General features: G+C 42.7%; 2 protein-coding genes across 2 annotated transcripts; one reads left to right on the plus strand and one right to left on the minus strand.

Moving 5' to 3' along the window:
- Nucleotides 1–9625: 9625 nt before the first annotated feature.
- On the plus strand, nucleotides 9626–16083 carry ACOD1 (aconitate decarboxylase 1). The gene is made up of 5 exons (XM_041419945.1): nucleotides 9626–9637; nucleotides 10997–11158; nucleotides 12251–12340; nucleotides 14355–14560; nucleotides 15129–16083. Exons 1-5 carry the CDS (start codon nucleotides 9626–9628, stop codon nucleotides 16081–16083), a joined length of 1425 nt encoding a protein of 474 aa, XP_041275879.1.
- A 1590-nt stretch (nucleotides 16084–17673) lies between these two features.
- LOC121344196 (glutamine amidotransferase-like class 1 domain-containing protein 3A, mitochondrial) lies at nucleotides 17674–23194 on the minus strand. The gene is made up of 4 exons (XM_041419946.1): nucleotides 22974–23194; nucleotides 20913–21084; nucleotides 18864–19068; nucleotides 17674–17962 (listed from the first exon to the last, which is right to left on the minus strand). The coding sequence occupies exons 1-4, from the start codon at nucleotides 23079–23081 to the stop codon at nucleotides 17770–17772; spliced, it is 678 nt and encodes a 225-aa protein (XP_041275880.1). The 5' UTR covers nucleotides 23082–23194; the 3' UTR covers nucleotides 17674–17769.
- Between the last annotated feature and the right edge of the window lie 2567 nt (nucleotides 23195–25761).

Consider the following 25761-nt stretch of genomic DNA (forward strand, 5'->3'; position numbering starts at 1 on the left):
ATTGGTGAACTTGGCAAATTGTAAAGGCAGAAAAAAAGGAGGGATATAATAAATCTCAAGAGATCATTCTCGAAATCCACATCTGCACCAAGGCAGAAAAAGAAGCCTTGAACTAATCCTGGCAGATTGGGGTAATACCTTGGTAATGATTCCAGTAAAGGAAATTCCACATTATTCTTATGTACAATATTTTAATACCCTTCCTGTTATAAAGGGGTTTTATCACATCAGTCAAGAATCTGATAAATATTTAACAGATTCCATTTTTTTTCTTTCTCAGCAGATAGAGCAAAGTTGCTCAACACTCTCTACTTCTAAAATATACAGATTGAATTTTTGTGTGTACACTTCCACATCAAAGCTATGCCAATCTGAAGGTCAGGTGCTGCAAAATGAACCATCCTACATTTTTCGAGATTGAATTTTTGTATTGTGTGCAGAAGTACACTTCCACATCCAAGCTATGCCAATCTGAAGGTCAGGTGCTGCAAAATGAACCATCCTACATTTTTCCCCATTCAGCCAGCCCTCATGTGATTGTGATGGACCAGTTCAGATGATAAAGTAGAGAAGTATTCAAGTAAATAATAAAATTTGTTTCCTGGCAATTTAGTTTACTGGATGAAGCCCTAGGGAGAGCATCAGACAATTGCCAGTGGTTGGACTGGCTTAGCTGTGATGTGAAATGCAATGGATAATAAACCTCCTCACATGTCTTTCACAGACCATGCTTTCCAAAGCTGTAATTGTTCTTAAGCTACTCTGAATAATTTCCAATTTTTCTGAATCTTTTTCATAAATGGTATATTTAATGTATTTCTCTATCCAAAGAATATTTAAAATGTATGATTCAGTTATGAGTGAGCAGGCCATCAGAAGCGTAAGAGAGATCAGTTGTTCCTCATATGCTCTTCTGCCCAATTTTCCTTGCCTAATATGTGTGTGCTGTTACCATGACTTTGCCTGCCTGTGTAATAATTGTTCTTACAAGATAGATGGATAAACACAAGTATGTTACCCTGTTCCGAGCTTTTCCAATTTAAGAAATTCCAGTTTCTTAAATTCAGTGCAGTCATTCCAATCTGCACCTTTCCCTATGTGGTCACTGCTCATGTGGCCATCTTATCATGTTTAATTTTAACTTAAGACATCATCTAAATTCCAAAAGAACCTCAAGCAAGAGTTTTTCTAGATGGGGTAGATCATTTTCCTCAAGATTCCTTCTGTTTTGCTCTGTGCGTACACTGACCTACATTGAGAGTAGGCATATGACAGATTCTCAGTCTTTCCTGTAATCAGAAGTCTTTTGGGGTTAATGGCTTCATGCAAGTATAATTTCATGGCACTCTAAAGGAATAAGATGTTAAGATTTGCTGTATTCTTTTAGATATTTATAAATTTAGATTTTTATAAATAATGTATATTTCCCAGTATAGATTAACTCCTGATTTACATTCATATATTTCTTTCAACACATGATCTATTGAAGCATTTTTTTTTTTTTATTTTAAAGCCATCATCACCTGAAGCCATGTAGTCAACTGAGAATTTAAGATTTTACTCTAATAGTTTCTCACTATTATCATTGGAAAAATGGGAAGCCTGAGGATACAGCAACAGCAAAGTTAAAACAGTAAAAGTCCCAAATATATGCAGCCTTATAAATCTCACCAGTTGTTAACAACTGTGAGGTTGGAGTTTGTGCAAGTGTGCTGTGGATGAAACCCACACTGTAAGGAAGGTGCACCACTGATGGTTCCATCACTGACTTGTATCCCAGCACAGGCTCTGGTAACCTGTATGTTGCTCCATCATTTGTAATCAGATCTGCACTGAGATGAGCCAGATTGTTCAGAAATATTCCAAAATGCCTGCTCTGAAGCTAAGGATTGCCAGGCTTTCCTGTCCTTCCTGTGAAGGCTCTTGTGTGGTTCTCAGAGCACAGGAGTGACTGAAGACTATGGGCAGACTCTGGATACTCTGCCCTGCAGGCTCAGAGATGATGTGGGACTTTTGGGCAGGTTCTCTCCACTCCAGACTTTTTTGTGATGTAGTGACATGGAGGAAGGAATCTGCTCACCTTCGTGTGCTGCCCACCCTCTGGTGAGAACTCAGTGAGCTTGGGAGGGAGGGAGGGAGGGCACAGCATGCTGAGGGTGGACAGAGACCGACCAGTTTTGCTCACCTGGACTCAGTGAGCAAGCTCACCACGTATCTGATGCTGTTGGAACACAGGAATGTTTCTGGGGCCTGGGAAGAGAAGATCTATGAGGAATCAGGGGACCTTACTGGATGGGAATATTTAAGGGATTGGGGTAGCTTTCTTCCCCTTCTTCCCCTGTCCCACAAAAATGTACTTTTCCAATGTCCTGGTGAGACATGTCATGTTTTATTCCCACACAGTCATGTATCTTCTCTTTTCTCTCCTCCTTCACTATCTCCATCCATCTTCACCAACTGACTTTGACTGGAGCGGCTTCCCAAAGCTGCACAGAGTAGACAAGCATGGGGAAATATGCTTGGCCCTTGCTAACACAGGAAGAAAAGGGACAGTGCAGGGCTCAGCTGGGCTGGGCAGATGGGGGAGAGTCCTTTTGCAGAGGGTAGTAGGGTGAGACAGCAGGAAGCTGTGGGGAAAATCTACTTCTCTGCATCAGCCATTCCCTTCCTCCTTAGGAACCCTTCCTTTGGCAGCAGCAGCTGAACACAGAAGCACAAAGCAGCAATGGGTGAATTGGGCTAAAAGCCACTCAGATTTATTTTTTCTTTCACATGCAACAAGGGCACCAAACTATCTCCTACAAGTTGCTGCCAAAGGCAGCTTCCTGCTTTTCTTTTGTGGTGAAACAGAATTGCATTGGCTCTACCCTGTGGATGGCTGGTGGCAGGGTGATTTACACTCCACTGCAATTGTGCTGGCAGCTCACAATGGGCCATAACATTTCACTGCTCCTTCATTTGAGACCCATTTAATTCAATGGGGGAAAAGAATGTACCTCCTGTCTTTTTGGACTCCCCATGCTGCCCCTCTGGTTATAAAATACCAGACCAAATCAAGAAAAGAAGGAAAATAAATGCTCAAACAAAACATAGACTTCGAAACAGACTTCAAAACTGCCCAATTTGGTAAAGAATGGAAGTAGCCAGATTGAAGAAATAGAAAAATTTTCTGATTGTGGAAAGGAGAAATAAGAATGGTTTATTTCCATATTATATAAACCCCAAAGTCATAGTGATGGCATTGTGCCATTCAAGTAAGTTACCAAAGTGAGGAGGATAAACTGTGTGAGCTGGTGGTACCACTACCACCATCTATGCTCACTGAATATGACCTTTTTCAATAAATAAATGCAAGACTCAAACACCACATTATTTCCCTTACAGCTAACCCTAGGGCTCCTGCAATAATTCAAGGCCATACAAGGAGGGACAACTTCCAGCTATTGCAGGGAGGGAAAAGGTAAATAAAATACTGTTCTCTACATCTGACAGTAGGTTTCCTTTTTAGGTGAATAGTTTTAAACCCTGCCAAGACTGAAGCATCAACATGGTTGATCATTCCTATCATTTTGTGAAAGTAGTTATTTTTCTTGATTTTTAATTCTTCTTGCATCTGGTTGAATCTACTATGCTGAAGATGACTAATCATAGGGAAAAAATAGTGTCATTATAAATTCTAAAACCCTAAAATTCTTCAAATGCTACTTATGTAAAAAGGACCAATTTAAATCAAATCATTAGCTTCTGCTTAGATGCTCAATTACAAGTGCAATAATATAAATGTTTTATGTATTCACAGCTCTTGTGTTCAAATTTAACCTTTCTTCCATTTTTGCTGTTATTTCTCCCTTTTATAAATGTTGGTGTAATTAAGCCCATTTCCTCTTTAGAGGTGAATATACAATCACAGCTAGAAATTCCTCAGTATGTTTAACAGTCTGAAATATGTGATACTCAATCTCAGAGCTAATAACTATCATGACATGTTTTATAATTGCACCATAAATCAGAGACTGCTGCATTTTAAAGTGTAATTTCAGGCTGTTTTGCAATATTTCTTGGCACTTTTGGAAGTATATTAGGGTGGAAAATGCATAATCTAGTACAAGCACAGATGAGGAAAACGCATTTTTTTTTGCAGTTGTTGGAGTGCTCCAAAAGAGCAGGGACACGCTTGTCACTCATGGGATGCCCAGGCTGCCTCGGGGATCTCAGTGAATGCACGGTGTCTGAACAGGTGTTTCTGTCCAGCAGCTAGGAGGGAGGGGTGGAAATTAACTCATGGCAAGAGCTTGAAGAATGGGAACTCCATTAGCAATAATACTCTGTGGATTTTGTAACATGACTCATTGTTTAAATCTTTCCAGGAGGGGCTGTGTTTGGGAGGGACAAAGAGAGAAAGCATCTGACATGAAAGTTGAACAATTCTGTTAACTCACACAACATATTCCAGCACCTGTCTCAAGCTTTCTGCAGCTGCTGCCAGGTAAATTATGGAGGGCCACAAAATGGGTTTTTTGTCCCAAAACCTGTTTCTGTTTGAAGAATGCTGCTTTATTTTTCATTCTGGTTTTGCTGTATATTCTATAGGTGTTATTTTAGCCCTTTCAGTGCATACAAAATTTGTAATAAGTCGTGGATAATTTCTTAGGGATTCCAAATCCCTGATAACTAGTATAGATGCAGAGAGGTTCTTTTACCCCTTAATTAATGGTTAAGCTTGTTTTACACTAGATCTTGATACTGTATCTCCCCACTGGACCACAACCACAGTCTTGCTGGGGCCCATTATGTCCTGACATCGCGTACTGCTCTGAAGTGATCAGGAGCATCAATTTGCTCAGTGCTTTTCTGTGTATGATGCACAGCCTAGCACAGTGGGCAATGCCTCGTTTGCACCACTGGAGTTCTGCTGGTAATTTAATTAAAATTGCCACATCCCTCACATGTGCTCTCACTAGTTTGGTCTCTGCACATCAAAACTCTGAATTTATGCTAGTCAAGTTTTATCGTCTCCCCAAATAACCCAAGTCATGTAGTGACATCTGGCTGCATCTTGGTCACATAATGTAGACATCATGAGCTGCTCTTTGATTAAGAGAGCAGTGTGTGCTACAGGTTGCCACAGGCTGCCAAAAACAAAAAGCAGTTATGGAAACTGCATGTACACAACACCTATGTGATGTCCCACACCTACTGCTATTATTCATACTGGAGATCATCGGGAGAGACATTAATGGCTCAAACATTTGGCCACTTGCAGAGGCAGCAGGGTGCTGTGCTGGGGCAAGGATTGCACCCACCAAGGGGAGGAGATGAGGCTTGGGGTATGTGGTGGCAAAACCTCTGATCCAAATTAGATAGAGGGGGAGAACACCCACGACCAGAGATTCTGGAGTTTGAGCCAGATAAGATAGAAGGTCGATAAAAAGCAGGCTCTGCAAAGGGGAGATGTTTCAGGTGTTTTTTATCATGCCAGTTGTCCTCCCTTACACTTCTGACTTAGATGTAAAACCCCCCACCTTGGGGAAGGTCACATTCCCACGTAGGCCTGAAGGTATTTATCCCTTCTGGTGGAGCATAACTGGCTCAGCTACATGAGATGCAGCTGTCCTATCTTGGAAGGTGTCATAAACTATCAAAGATCCCCCAAAGCACCCCCAGACTCATTCCCTAGTCCTTCCACTGAAGGACTCCATGTCATCCACAGTGTTGCAGCAGAGCCTGAGGGTGCTGCAGAAGACAGGGTAAAACTGAGTGCTGGCAGCAGTAAAACAGGTAAAGCTTGCAGCACTGGTGAGAGCTAAAATGCACATTGGTTCAGCAGGAATTTCATGGAGCTGCAGTGTCTTCTCATATTGTTGAGACCATTGACCAGGCTTCTTCACACTACTCCATAAATTACATGTCTTGAATGTGATCCTAAGGGAATATCCCAGGTACGTCTGGTGCCTCTATCTTACCGCTCATTTAAGCAAACCAGCATCTATGTTACAAGTTTTCTTGAGGGCTTGCCTTTAGGAAGGCAAGAATGGCAGTGTAATGTAGTGCACGGACCAGCACATTGACTCCTAGCAACCTTTACCAGAACATGGCCAGGAACTTCCAAGATTTGCTGAGAACTTTGAAAAAAAAAAAAAAAAGGTGATAACTTCTCAGAGATTTCACTGCCATTGCCTCTAGTTGTGCAAGTAAGTGAATAAGAGAACTACTGTAGGCTAGGAATTTCCAGGATGATACATTTCATGATGCAATCATTGCCTATTGCATTTGCTGTGTGTTATTTCTGTCTAAGATTCTCACCTTTTCACTGGTAATTAAATATCCCAGTAGAGGGAAAAGGAGCAAGTTCTGAACTTGTAAGTTGTTTTCAGACAGTGAGCAACAGCAGAGTCTCTGTAAACACAACATACTGGCATCTGTCTCCTGTTTTCTCATCTAAGCACAGGCCATGAACAAAGTGACTTCTTTAAAGCTGGCTTGGAAAAAAGGAAGCCTGGGCTCTGTACTTTGTCATAATTTTTAATATTTCCTTAGAACAAAAGGAGCATAAGGCTAGGGCCAAAATTGCTTTCAGTTGCAAACATACAGCTTGCAGGTGTGGGCAGAGTTTAGCCTAAAATAACTGGAGGGAAAAGAAGGGAAAAGGCAGCTTAAAAATGTGATGTCAGCAGGAGAAAATAGACTCTGTGGGGCACTGGTTTTCTACAGCCTTGTTCTGTAATCAACACAGCTCATTACTGTAGCTGCATGCAACGCTGCAAATAGCATTTGGATGAACACATTTTGTCTTTCCACCACACTTGCTAGTTAACAAATTGTCTGCCCAAACTGCTGAACCATGAGTATTGTGTCAAAGAAGACGAAAGCAGCAGATTCCCTTTGTCAGGGTGGACAGGCTGTACCAAACTCCCAGTCACTGATTTCCAACCTTCTTCTGTTTAGACCCCTAGGAATTCTGCTGTGGAGGTACAGGACTTTGTATAGGTGCTTGATCCCCCTGCAGTGATAATCATATTGCTTTCTTTTCCCTCAGTCTACAGTGTACACCTGAGCCTGAGGTCTGCAGACCACAGCTTGGAAATTGGTTTCCCAAGCAAAGGTACTGGTTCACTTCATTCTTTTTTAAACAAAAAGTCACTTTCTCATAGTATCTCTGTTGAGTCCATAAATATTACTGATGTTATTATTGCAATACATGGGGCAGTCCATCCTGAAGTCAGGATCACAGAAGGAAGTGACCATGTATCTGAGACCAGCCAGCAGCAGCATGTGACTGCACAGCACAAAGCAAGGCACATCACAAGTTCTGGCTCCCATCCAAATTCACTTTGGAGTCTCATCATGGGATTAAGGTAGGGGGACTTCTATCGCACTTGAGGAGGAGAAAGAAATGAGAAACAGAATGGGGTTATTAATGATATCCCAAAGATAACGGGAAAAGAGGATGGAGATTTAGGGTTTTGAATATCTTTTATTTAATATGTAATTTTTGTGGTTGCCCAGGGGAGCTATGGAGTCTCTGTCATCAGAGATATTCAGAACCTAACTGGACCCAGCCTGCTCTGAATGGCCTGTTAGATGTTGGACAAGATGGTGTCTGGAGCTCCCTTCCAACTGCAGACAATCTGTGATTGTATGGTTCTGAAATGTAAATATTTTCTTCCAGTTTTCTGAGAGAAGAATGATCTGAAAGAACAGAAGTGAAAGTCAACAAAATATTTCCCTTTATCAGCCCAATAGCATTAACTTCTATTAACCTTTCTAACCACTGCCAACCTTGTCAACCTGAGCAATCCCAATATGTCAGTTGGATTTTATCAGCACCAAAGGTAATTCTTCGGCTACCTCTGAGGTTTTCCTCAGTGTGGAAATATGGGGGGCAAGGAAGAAGCACAGATCCACATTCTGTCCCTATGGGGTCGGGATTTGGCAAAACAAACCCAGGACCTAGGACATGTGCTGGGATGTTTTATGCAGATGCAAGTTAATACCTGCATGGGTGAGGAAACTGTGTCATACTCATAGAGAAGTGTGTGGGAATAGGTTTAGTAGCCATGCTGAACAGCTGCTCATATTTAAAAGAAAGACAGGACAAGGGTTTAAATGGAACCTTCACATGAGGCAGGTTAGCCTGTACAAAACTATGTGTGTCTTTGTAGGGCTGGGTTTTAGAAGTCCCGGGCCTCAGGCTCTTTGGCTGTATCCATGAACTGACTCATCACTGCTTCTGTCATTTAAGGCCCTTTGTTACCCAGTACAATTTTCAGCATCAAGTTATGCACCAGCAGATAATACCCAAGAGCAGAACTGGCTAAAAGCACGGGCAAAATAGGCAAATATCTTGCTTAGAGCTTGCTGGGGAACAGCTGATTCCCTCTTCTCTCATTTTATCTGCCTGTGCTCTCCCAAAATTTCACAGACTACTGCTAGCCCTACTCCTCTCTCCCTCTGATTTGTGCCGCAAGATTTAATTTTGCATTTCCAAGGCCATGAAAGGCAGTTATGCCTGACTACTGAGAATCACAGAGCTAGCTCTGGAGACAGGCTGGACCAGCTCAGAAATGAATCTGCTCAGCATCAGGGCTGGCCCAGGGAGGAGGAGGACCATGTACCCAGGGACAGGAGAGGGGGAAGGACACAGCCTGAAACAGGACCTTTCAGTAGTGGTTAGAACCACTCAAACTGATGCTCAGCTTCACCTCTAGACCCATGCTGTTATCTACCTGGAAGCAGTCAGGAGTTAGATAAGACTTTACAAAATTATTTGGAGCTAGTATCAGTAAAGGGCTGAGACTCCTAGACTGTTTTAGGCAGCACTTATCATGGAAGTGCAAGGCTGCAATTCTGAGATTTGATGCTTTGAAATCTGAAGTTCCCTAACCTGGGTGATTCCCATACTTCAGACATCTTTATTTATTTACTTCAGAATTATTCAATGGCCCTTAGTCATGCTCCTGTGGGGTCTGCTCCCTTACTGATGGGCTAGGCAGGGATTTCTCACTCACTATCTATTGCTAACACACAGTGATTCATGCTGTTAAAACACTGCTAAGTGCCAAGAACTGCCTTAATCCAATTTATGGTCTGAAATTCTTATGGCACACATTTCCCAAGTCTGAATTGTATGTGCTAGAGAGGAGACATATAGCAAAAGAAGAAAAGAAAAAAAAGAAAAAAAAAACCCAAAACAAATTAACAACAGGTTGTCTAAGCTAAAACAGCCTTTGCCATCCTGTAGTCTAGTACTGGACTTTTCCAACCAGTAGAGCTATCCATAGATTACTGAGGTTCCACACAGCTCTCCATGTTACCAGATGAATCAGTTTCTATCTGGTAATGAAGTATTACATGTATTAATTTACACAACATGTAAACATGACTAGCTAAGTCCTATCACATGTGTCCCAGAGGTTTATACTGCAATTAGTCAGAGGAAAGTGAAGCAAAAAGAACATTTACAGGCAGAAGAGGAAATGGGCAGGACAAGATGCATAAGTGGAAAGACCTAATATTCCTTCCCCCACCTCAGACAGACGCATATAAATAGTGAGATAGGAGCTCCCCCGCTCACTGACCATCATCATTTGCTGCATCTCTCTGGGACGTGCATCACCCCTGCAGGATGTGGGCAAAGGTACTGTCTTGTTTCCTTGCACTGTAAGATGTGATTCTCTATTTAAGATTTCGTATCCTCACTCCGAATGTTGCAGTTGGTGACCATCACACCATGAGATATGTGGTTCACCTGCTTTAAACTGTTTGTAACTGCTTCCTTGAGATAATCTTAATGCTTCACTGCAAGTGAGAACTTGTTTGTAATGGTGGGTACAATTCTGGTCACCATTGCTAGAGAAAGAGGAATGCAGTGTGAGCAGCACAATGAAAATATATGAGCATGGTAGGGGTGAGTCCATATTGTAGAGGAGAGAGCAGCACAGTCTGTTTTGTTTATCTCAGCAAAGTCAAGGCCAAAAGGCAGTACCAACACCCTGTGTGGATGTGTGCAGGGGAGAAAGAAAGGGGAATGAAGAGGGGAAATGAAAGGAGATAATTTGCAAAGAGAGAGAAGATTAATATTCACTACTGCCAGTATAAAAAAGAAATTGTGTGTATAGACTGGTTGTAAATAATGTGTACCTCTACAGCAGGACATTTCTAATGGTCCAGGAAGGAAAGTTTTAGATAATTTTCTAATACAGATACTAACAGCAGCTCACAGCCAAGAAACAGGTTGAATTTGCATAATGGGTCATTGCTCAATAGGAGAGGAAAATAAATATATATAATTCCCAGATCAGCAGGATCCAGGAACAAGGAGCTACCGCTTTTCAAAGAGGCAAGATCTTGTCTTGGAGAAAAGCTGGGACTCCAGCTGAGAGTGAATTCAATGGGAGCTGGGAGCTGCCAACTCCTGCCTCCTACTGAGCTCCAAGCTCAGCAAGATTTGGGATAGTAAGGCTGCCAATCAGGGAGATTAAATCTTGCCTTCTTGTGTGGTAGTGGGTGCACTGGATTGAAATGCTACTCTCCCACTGATTTCAATACCAACAAGTAGGTGCCATGGGAAAAACAGATGTTTTTACTTCTACTTGGGAGATGTGTTTGTGTGAATAGTCATTAGAGATGGAGATGAGATGGGGATGAGATAGATAGAGATGATAGAGATAATCTTGCATAGTTATAGCACCTGCAGTGCATACTTTCAAGGGCTCAGGGAGAAAGCAGAAGAAATACAGAATAGAAAAGGATAATGATGAAAGCATAAGTAAAATATAAATAACATAGTGACATTTCTGGGAATAAAAAGAGGAAGGGTTCAGACCTTGGTTTTTCTGATGCAATCCATATAAGCAGGGGCAGAAATGGCCAGTGTGCTAGAAACTGAAAGGAAAAAAAGAGGAAAGAAAAAAAAAAAAGGAAAGAAAATAAAGTGATTACTTTAAATACAGAGAAATATCTACTTCTTCTTTTTCTTTATTTTTTCCCTTCCCAGACAGTTACAGGAAATTTTGCCAAGGTGATTCATGGTTTGAATGCAAATCAGTTGACAGATCAAGTAATTCAGAGAAGTAAGCGAATGATTCTGGATACTCTTGGAGTAGGGCTTCTGGGTACCAGCACTGAGGTCTGCCACAGAGTGGCACAGTACAGCAAGGTAAGCTGTCTGGCATTCATAGCACACCCTAAAGTTTAGCTTTAAGAAAGCAAGGGAAAACTTGGGCAATGAAAATGAAATTTTGCCATGGTGAAATTCTTTCATGGATGGAAAGAGAGAAATTGTGTTCTTCCCACTGGAGACAGTGAAACTTCAGTGCTCAAATTACTTTTCACTCTGGATGGGCAAAAGTCTGTGTATCAGTCTGTATGCTAAGATCCCCCTCTACAAACACAGTTAACTAAGAACCCCTTCCTTTCTTTCACCTATGATATCTTATTAAAAACACCAACAAAGTAAGCATCACTTATCACCAGCCTTTCAAATCAAGGAACTGTTAAAGAGATGGGGAGTTAGCAGTGGGTTACTTGCAGTCCATAAAACATAATTGTCTGAGGTGCATTAGCCATGCTTCTCCTCCAGTCTTACTCTCCTCAAACTAGCGGAGTAATTGACCCTGAAAAGAAGCATTCCCAGCACAGGAGTGCATCCATGAGGAGGAGTTCAACCCACTGGTTTATCTTTCAGACCTGCCTGGGTGGACTTGTGCTCCAGAGCTCTGTGTGCCAGTTAGTCTCTTCCCACAGAGAAATCCCCTTTCCAAACCAGGGTAGTTTGTGTCCTTTTATTCAGTTTGCAGAACCAGGAGGCCATCTATCGTTTACTCAGGGTCTTACTAAAACACAGAAAACAAAACCCTTAATGAGACATCTTTCCCAACAAGATGATGACAGTCTCATCATCATTTAGACTGGGCTTGATGCTCTCAGAGGTTTTTTCCAACCCAGCTGGTTCTGTGATTCTGTCAGTGGGTGCTGAGAAGGGGCATCAGTGGCCAGAGGTTGTGTGAAGGTACTGAGTAGCCAGGTGGGTGGTGTTGGTCTGCTCCCAGCTCTGTTTGGGTGGAACAGGACATAAGCTGACAGGAAACTGACTTCCTTTTCAGACTTTCTGAAAGAACAATATTTTTCTCATAAAAGGGAGCAGTTAGGTCCCCAGAGGACATTGTCTGCTCTCAGTTACATCAGAAATACAATGCACATTTATCCTTAGGTTCAGGACTTCGAATTAATTTATGTCAATTTGTTTCAGATCTACAGCTCAGATTTATCCAGTACCATCTGGGGCCACTTGGATTTCCGACTGCCTCCTCTGTATGCAGCTTTTGTGAATGGAGTGGCTGTAAGGGATGCTCTTTTATTTGCTCTGAAATCATAAAAATTGATGCCATTCTTACTCTATAGAGAACAGAATGTCCTAAAAATCATAGCGTATTCTGAAGCCTGCTACAAAACTTTTCTAGACTATTCTCCTAATATGCTTCAACTTCCTTCCAGTGAGACTGAACTTAAGGTACAATATATGTATGATCCAACTCAACAGCATCCCTTACATTTAATGTGGGACCTGGTGCTGTTGTTAAGTGTCAGAACTCTACAGCTTACAACCTGGCAACCTTGTAGCAAGGCTACAACCTTGCTGTAGCTGCTAAAAAACACACCCTCCAGCTCTAGCTCATTTCACTGGGATCCAAATTTCTTGCCAACTGGCAAAGTACAGTTACAGAAAAACACAGATGCAAGTATAGATACATGCACAGATAATATCACAAGGCAACTTAATCTTCAGTTACACAGTTTCCAAAAGCCAGTGATATATTTTGGACATGCACTTTGTCATTAAAGCAATAACTGACTCCCCAAACATTTGTCTAAATTCAGATTGAGGCTGAAACCGTTTGAAATTGAAAGATGCACAAGAGGTGGGGTAGACAAATTTGGCAATTATGCAAAACTAGGAAAGGTGATGAACCAAGGAAATAGTAATATTAAGCCTGTTTAAATTAGTGTGACAACAATATCAGAGGTCCAATTTAACAGCTCATTTCCAATGTAGAGAAAATTACCTTGGAAATGAGATCTGGTACCACTCAGGTCCTAGCAGCCCTTACGACATTCAGATCTGGCTGTTAGCATATATATGATCAGTTCACATCTCGGTCACAGGTCAATTTAAGCACTTACTGAAGACACCAGAAACAAAGCTTACAGGGTATTGGCCACAACTTTCCTTATCCTGCACTGCAGGGCATCTTCCCAGTTGGCGTCAAAAGTCTTCTAAGCAAACACTGTATTTTCTTCTATCTGTTTAGAACCAGTCCTCAAAAATAATCACAGTATTAAAGGGCAAAACCTGACTTCTGGGGAGCCTGATCACTTTCCCAGTTTGCTCTGAAGTTAAGACATGGGTGAACAGATGTGAAAGTTCAGGTTTTCAAGGTGTTTTACTATACTATATATTTTTTTAAAAATGCTGTCCCTGATGCTCTCACGTCTTTGGGGGTTCTCAAAACTTTGCAGGAGGAAGGAATGTGCCAGATAAGCAGTGCATTACAGACTCTGACTGCACTGTTGGGGACCGTCTGCTGCCAGATCAGCAGCCAAATGCCATGCTGGGGACACCCAAAATCTTCCTGGACAGCTGGGCTCTGGGCATGGGAAAGAGAAGGCACCACTTAGAATACTCTCTTAAGCCAAGCAGCTCGTTCTGCATTCAGACTGCAGCTTTCTCCTACTCCCATCAACTCCAGGGAATCCGGTTTCTTGTGTGACAGGTCTTGTTTCAAAGTGCTGAAAATTCAGGCTAAAGCCTCCTGTACATTTGCAGGGTTATGCCTCTTGGCAGTGGATGGTTGCAGCAGAGAAATAGCTCTGATGACATAAATTCCATTTAGCAGTATGTAACTGCTACAGTTTTATGGTGCGAATCCTAATGGCAGCATCAGTTGCAGCACCGGCGAAGTAATTTCATTGTGTTTATATTTCATTATGTTTTGGGGAAAGTGAAAATTCAGTGTTCATATAGTGGACCTAGAACAGCTGCTTTAACTATACCAGTCTAATTAAAGTAGCAAAAGCCAAGTGCAGAAAAAAAGAAACACTGTCACACTGATTTCAGGCTGGTACAAGTTGAATTAGAATTATTCTCTTTTGAAGCAAGATCTCTGCTGCATTGCCACTTCTCAGACAGCCATGTTGGGAGTAAAAGTCTTTAAAAGACTTTTGAAATTTTTGCCTTCTAAGGAAGATCTAGTTCTTTGGTACTTTTTTGTACTATTTACAGTAGTTTCATTTGACTGAGGCAAACTTGCAAAGTCAGTTTATTTCTTACATACCAATGCTTCTCTTTCCATTAGGTGCACTCGATGGACTTTGATGACACCTGGCATCCAGCCACACACCCATCCGGGGCTGTGCTCCCTGCAGTGATTGCACTCTCAGAGGCCTTCCCTCAGAAGAAAAAAATCTCGGGTCTTGATCTGCTCTTAGCTTTCAATGTGGGAATCGAAGTGCAAGGCAGGTTGCTGCACTTCTCCAGAGAAGCCAGGAATATTCCAAGGAGGTACATAGAAATGTTTAAAGTAGAAGGTGGAATAGAGGTGGTTTTTAATCCGTGCTAATATACATAATTAAATGTCAGTTAACATACAGGTGGCACAGTTATTCATATTTCCTAGCGGTTTGTCTGGAAATTTTGGGAAGGCTCATCTTACACATAAATACATTTGATTCCTACCTCTGTAGCTAACAGATTTTTATTTTTTTTAAAGCATTGACTAATGCACAATGAGGCAATTATCTCCCTACTTTGAATTTTATAGATTTATAATAACATATAAATTTAAATAAGAATAAATATAACTTTATATTTGACTATAAAGTTGCTTTAAACTATGAGCAGCACTAATGTTTCAGTTGCTTTCTGGGAAGGACTTACTGCAAGCAGTACTATCCCAGTTTTACTTTTTCCTGGAGAAAAGTGACAACTCTCAGGCCCACATAGGAATGCTGAATGTGTGTTTCTTTATGGTCCAATCCATTTCCCATGGCAATGAATGAAAAGCTTTTGTAGATTGTGAATTTGGGTGAATTTTTGAAATCTGGTAATGAAGATAGTTTTGTTTTCTCAGGTTTCACCCACCGGCTGTGGTTGGTACGATGGGGTGTGCAGCAGCTTGTGCTAAACTGCTAGCTCTTGACCAGCTGGAATGTAAAAATGCCTTGGCTATTGCTGCCTCCTATGCAGGTGCCCCACTGGCTAATGCAGCAACCCAAATAAAGCCCCTCCATGTTGGGAATGCTGCCAAGCACGGACTGGAAGCAGCTTGCTTAGCTTTACAGGGCCTTCAAGGAAACAAACAGATCTTGGACATGGAGTCAGGGATGGGTGCCTTTTATACAGATTACAACCCACAGACTCTGCCAACCCTGCAGTCCTACCCCTGGCTCTTGGACCAGCAAGATGTGGCCATCAAATGCTTTCCTGCTCATCTTGCAACACACTGGGTAGCTGATGCAGCATCTTCTGTTAGGAGGAAGCTCATAGAGAGCAGTGAGAACTTGCTCCCCCTTGATAAAATTGAGAAAGTCATTCTCAAAGTCCCTGAGGTCAAATACGTGAACAGACCCAGCCCAGCCTCAGAGCATGAAGCACGACACTCCTTCCAGTTTGTTGCGTGCTCGGCTTTGCTGGACGGCAGCATGTCAGTCCGGTCCTTCGCCAGTGAGAACATTCACCGCCCGGCCTTGCGGGAGCTCCTCTGCAAAACACAGCTGGAGCACCCTCCTGACAACACCCCCAGCTTCGACAGCCTTTACTGCGAAGTGAGCGTCACGCTCCGGGATGGCAACACCATCAGCGACCGCTGCACCACCTTCTACGGGCACTGGAGGAAACCTCTGGAAAAGGAAGACTTGGAGAAAAAGTTTCAATCCAATGCGCACGGCATCCTGCCCACAGAAGCCATGGAAGGCATTATAGAGACCGTGTACAACCTGGAAAAAGTAGAGGACTGTTCCGTATTAAGTACATTTCTATCAGGACAGTCTGGTAGAGCACGTCCAGAGAAGCTGCGCTTTCTTTGAGTGCTCCAGCCCACAGCTACATGCTCTTCACAAACCAGTGCAAAATTCAGGACAAGCTCTTACTTAGTGACTCGAGCACTTTTAAATAAGGTTCTGTAACACAAGAACCATATTCAGTCCAATATTGTGGGTTTTGATAGGTAAATAATTTGGTGTTAATGTGCCCAGCTTAGCCAGGCTGAACAGAAGATCCTCTGCTGGCACAGCTGACTCCAGCTATCTTTGTACCTCTAGAGGCAGAGCACTCACTGCTGGCTCATGGCACAAAAATCTCCCTGCTCCTCTGCCAAAAATTTGTGATTCTGCTTCCAAATTCTGGAAGAGTATGGAAGAGCTGTGTCCTTGAAAATCATCATGGTTAGAAGTACAGAGAATGAAAACCTTTTCATAATTATTTCTGTAGACTTATCTCTACAACCTCCTTGAAGAGGGAACCTGTTACGTCTGAGCGCAGACATTTGTGCTAAAATAAACACAGCACACGAAGGGAGGGGTAGCACTGGATACTCTGCAGCATGTCAGCTGTCACTGTAGCCATTGCTCTTGCACTGAGGCAGCAAAGGCCTGGGCCTGGCCTGATCACACCAGTGCTGAGCATGTGGGACAGCTCCACACTCCTCATCACAAAGGCATTATTGCCCAGTTCCACCTGTTGGCTCCTCTGTGGCACAGGTCTGTTCCTGTTTTACTCCTGCCCCAGTCACACGAGACACTGAGCAGGTGATGTCAGTGCAGGTTACTTCAGGCCCAGCAGGGTGTGGGCTACGCTACACTGGGCAGGAGTGACAGAGACCTGTGAGTACCAGAGCACTTCTTACGAGAGACAACTCAGTGCCCACAGTGAACCCAGATAATAAATTCTGGGAATTTTTTGTTCCTCCAGCCTTGCCAGACTGAGCTTCTAAGAGAAGCTGCCAACCCTTGTTCACATTTATAAGATCAAAGCATGGTTTCTAATACATATAAAATCGTCTTCCTCAGGGCACTAAACAATGTATGCAAAAAAAATTACAAAATAAATCTAATTAATTTTACTAAATAAATCTGAAATTACTTTATTTATTAGCAAAAAACTTGTGCATTTTCCACCTGCAATGCATTCATTTGTGCTGCATCTTGGTTTATAAAGTTGGTTTAGCTAGGGGCTCTGCAAAAATTTCAGAAGTCCATCAGTAATACTTGCTTAAAGACTTTCAAGGGGAAAAGAAGAACCCAAATAACCACATTCTTTTATTTTCCCCTTCTGATTAGAAATCAGAATTGAATTATTCACCTATACTGATGGTAAACAAACTCATTTACAGCTACTTCACTTAATTGCAGCTGGGTAACAGCAAATATGAATTACTGATAACCATGAATGATGTGATAAAACCCCATTGTCCATTCAGTTGTTTTAAGACTGAATACATTTGGATTCATTAAAAAAAACCCAAAACAAAACAAAAACAAAGGGACTCCCCCCATCATCTTCAATATATGGTTTCTATTTTAAAAGAGAAATAAATAGGTAAAATTCAGCACTAACCATCTGATGTATTAAACATTAAAAAACACCCCACCACACCAAACAAACCAGGAACTGTGAAGTTTAGCAGTTGCATTATTTTATTAATTCAATCTAAGGAAGCTAAATATTTATGCTTAGCTACACTGATTTCCTTGGAGAAGTCTGTAAACTTCTAGTCAGGCAAGCTTCAGGACTTCTTGTACCATTGTTCCAATTCCATCAAAGATTTCATGCAGAGGAGCCTTGCACATGAAAGCACAGGTAGTAACTATTTTATTGGCTTTATCCACGTGGGATTCATTTACATTTTTGCAAATGTGCTTACATCCAAGCTCTGCTATAGCAGATGCTGTTTCAGCATCAGGAAATCTGTAAATAAGAAGACTTTAATTAACACAAAGCAAAGATACAGCCATAAAATTCTGCACACGTAACTTGAATGAGAGAACTACAACAATATCTACGTGAGTGTTTAACTGATGATGACAAGGGAGTTAGAGGCTGCTACTATCAGATTTTCCTATCCCCTCCAGACACATCAAGCGATCTAATACCTTTGAAAACAAGGTCTGAAATATGGAGCCACAGTATGTCAGAAGGTACAATAGCTTTTAACAATCTTTCCATAAGTTTGGAAGATTATACCAAGTGCAGCTGTAACTGATCTTTAAAAGCTTGAGAGAAGCCAGCTGAACTTGCAACCTTTTCCAACACCTCCATGTAAGGTGCTCCTCTGGGATCTCTAGAGATTTAAATTTTTTTTTTCACCTCTTGATAAGGAAGGAACAGATGCAATCTGTTCTGAACAGAATCCCCCACTACCGCTGCTGATAAATTTAATTCAGAAGTTTTATTGAGAGTTGACAGTTTTTGAAGCAGTACTGATTTCTGCCAGGCCCTGTTCTCATCTCCCACCCCTGAAGTGGCCCCAAACCACTAACACCAGAAAAACTTCATTAAAAATCCCTGAGTTAACAGTTGGACTTGCCTGTCCTAGAGGACTTTTCCAACCTAAACAATTCTAAGATATCACAGATCAGTGTATATCTGGTTGTAGCATCACAAGTCACCCGACCTCATGGATTCATTCTGTCTGCCCTGAGAGTTCTGTGCCTGCTACTATTATTCTAGTGAAAACTGTCACTAATTTTTCTTACAAGTAACTAAGTTCCCCCAGCTTTACTGGTACCAAAGAAACTTTTGCACAGAAGCCTGTCCATTTCCTAACCTTAATTCCAAGGAAAATCCTCACCATCCATTTCCTTCTTACCTTCCATCTACATTTTTATCCTGACCGACCGTAACCTCGCAACCGGGAAAGACTTTGGCTGCCAGAACTGGTGATATACAGCACAAACCAATGGGCTTTTTAGCACTGTGGAAGGCCTGGAGTGTGGAGTTCACGTGCTCGTTGACAGTACAGTCCTTGCCATCTACAGCCCACGAACACAGATTCTTTGCTACACCAAAACCACCTAAAAAAAACCCAAACCAAAACAAAAAAGCTCAAATATAAGGCACTGCTAAAAGCTATTAAATTTGATACTGAACAGAAGCTCTTTTTTACAACATCATCTTGGTATCCATGGGACTGTTAAGTAACTGTAAGCCTTACAATGTCACTGTAACCTGTAAACAATGGGTTTACAATGTTAAAAGTCTAACTGGGCACTTTTTTATACCATGCCTGCAGGTTATACTTAGGCCAGAAAGCTTAACCTTGTTTCAAAAAAGTAACAAATAGACAAACAGGAAACCTCACATTAGTCTGGTAGTTACTAGAACAGCTGTACCATCAGCTGTGAACTCCTCAGTATGGAAGAGGGACCAGAAGACCACTACTAGTTAAAAGCACAAGTATGGAATTCATGGGAGTAATGCAAACAGTGATTTGACCCTCTATAGTAATGAACTCTCAAGTTTTACTTTGATGCTTAAGCAATTACAGAAGAGCTTTTCTTCTTCCGTAGAACTACTTTTCAACTTTTTAAAAAAAAAAAAAAAAAAAGCGATTAACACAATAAAAAACCACCGGGGATATTACATAAAATGGACATTATAACATATGGTACTCTAAGACAAAAAAAACTTGTACATGGTAACATAATTTCCTATTAAAATAGTGCTGATTTGTATTTCTATAAATTAGTTTTAACAATCCTTTAGGTACATTTAATCTTCATTTAATTGTATAAGCAGATTGTATTTTACAGCTCCTTTGTCTCCTGGATTTATAACCATCAGAATAATCAAAGTAAGGTTCTTCCACATGGAATGTGCAGAGCATCAACTTTTCTCCAATAAGCATAAGGAAATTTCCACAAGTACTTCAACAGACAACATCAAGAAGCTTTGCATTTTTAATGTTTCTCCTTTCCCAGTTTGCTCACTTTCAAGTATTATCTGAAATCTCTGAGGTAAGATTTTAATTTTCAAACTAAATAGGGTTTATTTCCCTCTAACAGTTATTACAGCAATCCCCCCGAGCCTGGGTTATAGCAGCATGAAATTAATGTGGAAAACATCTGTGAGCCTCCACTCGCTCCTGATCAGCCCTGACATCAACTACTCACAGCGCAGGCAGAATTGTTTCTGTGTGTTATACACACACTCCCTCTGCTGGCCTTACCACAGTGTGACAACGTCAAAATTAACACTTAGGCCTCATCATGAAGGCAGTATTTAACAGTGCTATGAATATTCTGGAAACAGATCTTCAGCAAGTCATGATTTCCTCGTGATGCTCCGGCTTCTTCATTTCTAAAAATGGTTACAATTACCTCTGTCTGGAATGAAATTTTGTGGTCTCTAAGTGAAAAATTATCCATAAACTTGTTTAGTACAACTTGATCAGCAGTTGAGTGGATACATAATTAAAACAGAATGTACTCCCATCTGACATGGAACATCATCTATTTGGAAACCAGCTATTCTGCCAACATCTTCAGAGGCCCTGAAATTAAGGCATTGCCATGTAACTGAGTTCTCACCCAGCTTTTGTACTCTGGTCAGGATTCTTGTCCACACGTAAGTAGTGAAGTTTTCACAACATTCCGTAAGAAGGGATGGTGGAATGCACAATTTAATACCAAAAGAACACTCTGGCATTTTAACTTAGTTAACTATGAATCAATAAATATGTCGAGTTTTAAAATCACAATTTTCTTTTGAAAGATGAGCTCAGATGGTCAGAGCATGGTGCTAATAACACCAAGGTTGTGGGCTCAACCCCTGTGTGGGCCATAGACTTAAGAGTTGGACTCAGTTCATCCTGGTGGGCCTTCCAACACAGAGTGTTTTGTGATTTTGTGATACCTACCAGGGAAAATGACAGCATCAAATTCACTAGCTTTCAGTTCAGCCAAATCCTGAATGTTTCCCCTTGCCAACCGGGCACTTTCAACTAACACATTTCTCTTCTCTTCTGCTGGACTTCCTTTTAGGTGATTGACTACATCCCTTTGCTCAATATTAGGGGCAAATATCTTCACCTGAGAAGAGAGATGAAGCAATTTTGTGAATGTAAACAAAACTCATACATATTTGTCACAATAAAGATCATTTAATGAAAACAGGTTTTGTCCCTGAAGCCTCTTACCTAAGTTAAGCAAATTCTACAGGATTAATATAGCACATTAAATATCTAAAGCAACGTATGATATATTAGGATGAGTAAATACAGGCATTCTTCCCATCCTATTCCTGCAGCACTTTGACAGGAGACTATTCTTATGCCAACATCAAGCTTACTGATTTTTGCCACAGCAGATAAGGTCAAGGACAAACGGGACACCACAATTTATACCAGCAGCCCAACTGGACACACAGCTGACTTTGAAGAAAGGTTGCTCTTAATTGTTATGGGACTGAAGTTCTAAAAAAGTTTGCCATAAAAAAGTTAAAAATGCAAATTTTGCAAGCATTTCTAGAGCAAACATTATAGAGTTACCAGCTGTCCTAAAACACCAGCAGCAGAAAGGAAGACCAAAACACAGGAGAACCAATTTTGGTTAGACACAAAAGGAGGACACTGCATCAGAATATAAAGCTCTGTGACAGATGTACCACATGGACTGTTTTCCTGTGTCTGTTTTGAAGCTTCCTTTGCAAACTTCTCAGAGATGACAATTTTGTGCTAAATATGAGGGTGGTGTTGTTACCATCAGACACCTGAGTCCAGCTACACAGAGACAGTGACCAGCTTCTGCCATCTGAAGCCACAGATGGGACCAAAGCACACCACTACGTCCTGGCCCAGGCTTCTCTGACAAGTCCCAGCTTACCAAAGAGAGCCCAGAAACAGTGAGCAGAACACACGTAGGTCATCCCTAGTGAGGGCCGTAAAAGTAATCAGAAGGAAGATAAAGAATTTTAACCCATCCTCAGCTCCCTGTGGCCAGAGGAGATGAGACAGGTCTCCAGCTTCTCCTTGCTCCTGGCTTCACAGGATCACAGAATTGTAAGGGCTGGAAGGGACTTCTGGAGAACATCCAGTCCAATCCACTGACCAGGCAGAGTTACCTAGAACAGGCTACACAAGAATGCACCCAGGTGGGTTTTGGGTATTTCCACAGACAGAGACACTACAACCTCCCTGGGCAGCCTGTTCCCGTGTTCTGCCACTCAATGTAAAGAAGTTCCTCCTCATGCTGAGATAAAACTCCTTGTGGTTCAGTTTATGGCCATTGCTCCTCATTCCTGTCACTGGGTACCACTAAAAAGAGTCTGGCACGGTTGCCCACAGAAGTGGATTCATTACCTGGTGTGTGACAAACAAATAATTACACATCAAGAGAGACACTGATTATTTATTTCAGAGTCCTGCAAGCCTTGGTATTTGGTAGTATTCCACAAATCAAGCACACCCACTGGAGTTTTTGTGCCATTGTCTATACACGGAAATTCAGAGAACTCTCCAAGTGCAGCACCTCTGTTACGATTTGCTGGTCATTGTCATACAAGTTTTATATCTCCAGTTAACTTCCACACATGCTCAGGGGAACGGTCCTCACCCGGGCAGGGGTCTCTTTGACCTGCAGGCATGACTTTTAGTATAATAATTTAGTTGTATTAATGAGACCCACTTTTCAGTCTTGTGCCCAGCTGCCTGTGCGACCTGAACTCCCGTCAGGGAGCCAGGCACGTCTTTGGAGGGGGATGAATAAAACAGGAGGGTGGCAACATAAGGAGAGAGGTTATGGCTGAAAGAGTTTGCAGCAGGGAGCACCGCAAACCGGGAGGCGCTCCGGTCCCAAGGACAGGGGGACTCTCGGCTGCTGTGTCGCACACCGGGCCGCACGCACACACACATACACACAGACAGACACACAGACACATACACATAGATACACACACCCCCACACCCCGCCGCCCCCGCTACCTCCGCGCCGCCGCGGCTCAGGTGCACCAGCGCCGCCGACGCCTCATGAATCTCGCTGCCATCGAAGACGCCACAGCCGGCGAGCACCAGCGCCACCCGCTTGCCCATGGCAGCCGCCCCTCAGGCCCGGCGAGGAGCTGCACCAGGAGGCGGGCCCGGGCCGGGCACCACTCTCCCTGCTCCTTCTCCTCCTCCTGCTGCTGCCGCGCCTGCGCCGCCGGGCTCCGCCGCCGTCTCCATCTTGCGCCACCGTACGAGCGGGCGGGGCGGGAAATAAATGAGGAAATGTGGAAAGCAAATGGCATGTGTCTCTAGTTTTAAACAAAAAGGGCTCAGACAGCGGCGCTGTGGCGGGCGGGTGCCGCACAGTGAGCCTCGGTGCGCTGTAGAACGCCCTGTCTCTAGTCCCAAAGTCGCCGGGCCTCGCAGAGCCTCAGGGGGGTGCCTGCGAGGTGCGTTTTTTTTTGGTGGGTTTGTTTTGCGCGTAGAGCTATAATTGTGTAATGAAAATGGGCTTCCAAATTGCTTTGAAATGTTATAAATGAGAGGCTTGACTAGGCCAATATTCAAGCTAAAAGGTTATTATTGTAAAGCTGTTTAAATGCTTAGCTACGTGCAGAAAGTTCCTGTCCAGCAGCAACATTCTTAAAACTTTAATTCAGATGTTATTTGCAAACGCAGGATAATTTTCAAGGCCTTTTTCCATGCTTTACTCCCACAGTTATTTTTTAGACTTCATCTTTTAATTGACCCATGATCAGTTTCCACACAAATTGCAATCACAAGTACACACACTGTATGTACCTGACACGAAACACAACTTTGTATCTCACAGAAAGACAGAGAAAAAAAGTGGAGTTTGGTAAGAGACCTGCGGTACTGTTGGGTCCTGATGCTGTTTGTTTCAGTGACCCCACCTAGTCCTTTTTTCTATCTCAGCTCTTATGCCGGATTTCAAAGAGCTGCTGCACTTTTATCAGGGGAGACTGAGGTATTTTAACAAACGAAACTTTCTTTCTTGACCTACTCCCATCTTAGTCCCTTAAGGCATTGCTTTAGTGAACCAAAAGGGAAAGAATACGTCCCATGTCTCCTCCTTAGGACTGTGCACACAAATGCCACTCCAGAGATCGGCTGCATTGAATTGTAGTAAGATCTCTCAGCTCTTGGTCCTTTGTTTTTCATGAGCTGCCTCTCTCATAATAAAAAGAAGCTTATAAGTTTAATAATGAAAACTTACTCTTCTACTGGAGCAGAGGACTGAAAAGCTGGATCTTGTAGAAAAATTAGAGTGTCTTGCAAAAATTTGGAGTATGTGTTTTCTGCAGAGGACATGAGAGTGAGCAGTCTGGGCAGAACAAGAACAACATTTGAAAGCAGAACCTTTTCCTGCAGCAAAATGCATTCGGTTGAATACTGATTGGTTGGGAGTTGTGTGGCATGATGGACAGGTAGATTCTGGAACAGGACAGGACCAGGATAGGGAAATTCCCTGCTGAAGGGCAGACTCCTGTCTGCTGGGCAGTGTTTACTCCAAAGAGCTGTAGGACTTCAGCTCAGTTTACACCACAGCCCACGCTCTGCCTCGGAGGATTTGGCAGGAGTACAGCATAGCTCCACTGAAGAGTCTGCAGAGCTGGAATCTCACTGGAATCATCTTTATACTTGAGAGCTAGGAGAAGGCTTCTGCCTGGAAGGAGTTTTAAGCTCAATGCATGTTTGGAGAAATGAGTGTAGTCCCAAACTCTGCTGTGTGTTAGGGCCAGGGTTAATGTTAGAGCTAGGGAAGTGAGCCCCCTTAGGACTACAATTCCCTGCTCCTTTCTGACCTGACTTACTGGCTAGTCTTTCTGGATGGATGCTGGACCTAAATTGTCAGTAACCTCATCTCCAGTCTTGTCTCTGGCCCTGTCTTTTAGATGGATCTCAGATTCATATGGTGGTCCTCTTTCCTGGATGGACCCTAGACTTGACTCGGATATGATAGTCCTATCCCACTTCAGGTTCTCTATGTCACATCTCTGTGCCAGCTCTGTTCCCTGATCCAGCTCCACCTTGCTTGTGCCATGTCCCTGCCCTGACTGTGTGACCTTGTCATGTTCCTCTGTGTCTTAGGTCCCTGTTTTCACTCCAGCTTATGACATGTCCTTGCCCTAGCTTTCTGTCACCCCAAAGTAGCCCTTGGAGGACTCTTCTCCATCCTGGGCCCACAAAAGCAAGAGCATTTCACAAGGAGTACTGCTCTGAAGCCAGATGTTTGCACGATGAGAGGTCATGCCTTGTTGGGAGAAGCAGCTGTGGTCAAGGCCCTCAGTGCACCAGTAGCCCTATAATTACCCTGGCCAGCCTCTGCTGTGGCCTCCAGCCACATGTCCTCCAGCCACAAATCCATGGGCACTTGGGCCTGGGCACCCAGACATCACCTGAGCTGTGCTGTTGGTGTCCCGTTTCCTGTTGTCCTGATGTGTGGGTCACTCTTCCTGCACATCTGTGAACTGACCTTGGCACAAGGAGTGTAATCCCAGCCTCTACCCTGCTGTATCTGGGGCTGCTGCTGGATCCAGCCACTACTATGTGCCTGTTCCCTTCCAGAAACTGAGTAGCAGTGAGGTTTCACCACGAGTGCGATCATTAGAAAAATCCATGGTGATGAGGTGAATGCAAGGTTACCCTGGAATCACCAACGCATTGGGTCTGCAGCGGTGGGTCCACAGCTGGGTTCAGGTGTGGCTGCAGTGTAGCTCAGGTGGGAGGCAGGAGCTTTGGCTTAAAAGCAGCTCTTCAGGAG

This window comes from Onychostruthus taczanowskii, unplaced genomic scaffold (genome assembly GCF_017590055.1).
Source record: "Onychostruthus taczanowskii isolate IOZ18803 unplaced genomic scaffold, ASM1759005v1 scaffold62, whole genome shotgun sequence".
In the NCBI taxonomy this organism is placed as follows: Eukaryota; Metazoa; Chordata; class Aves; order Passeriformes; family Passeridae; genus Onychostruthus; species Onychostruthus taczanowskii.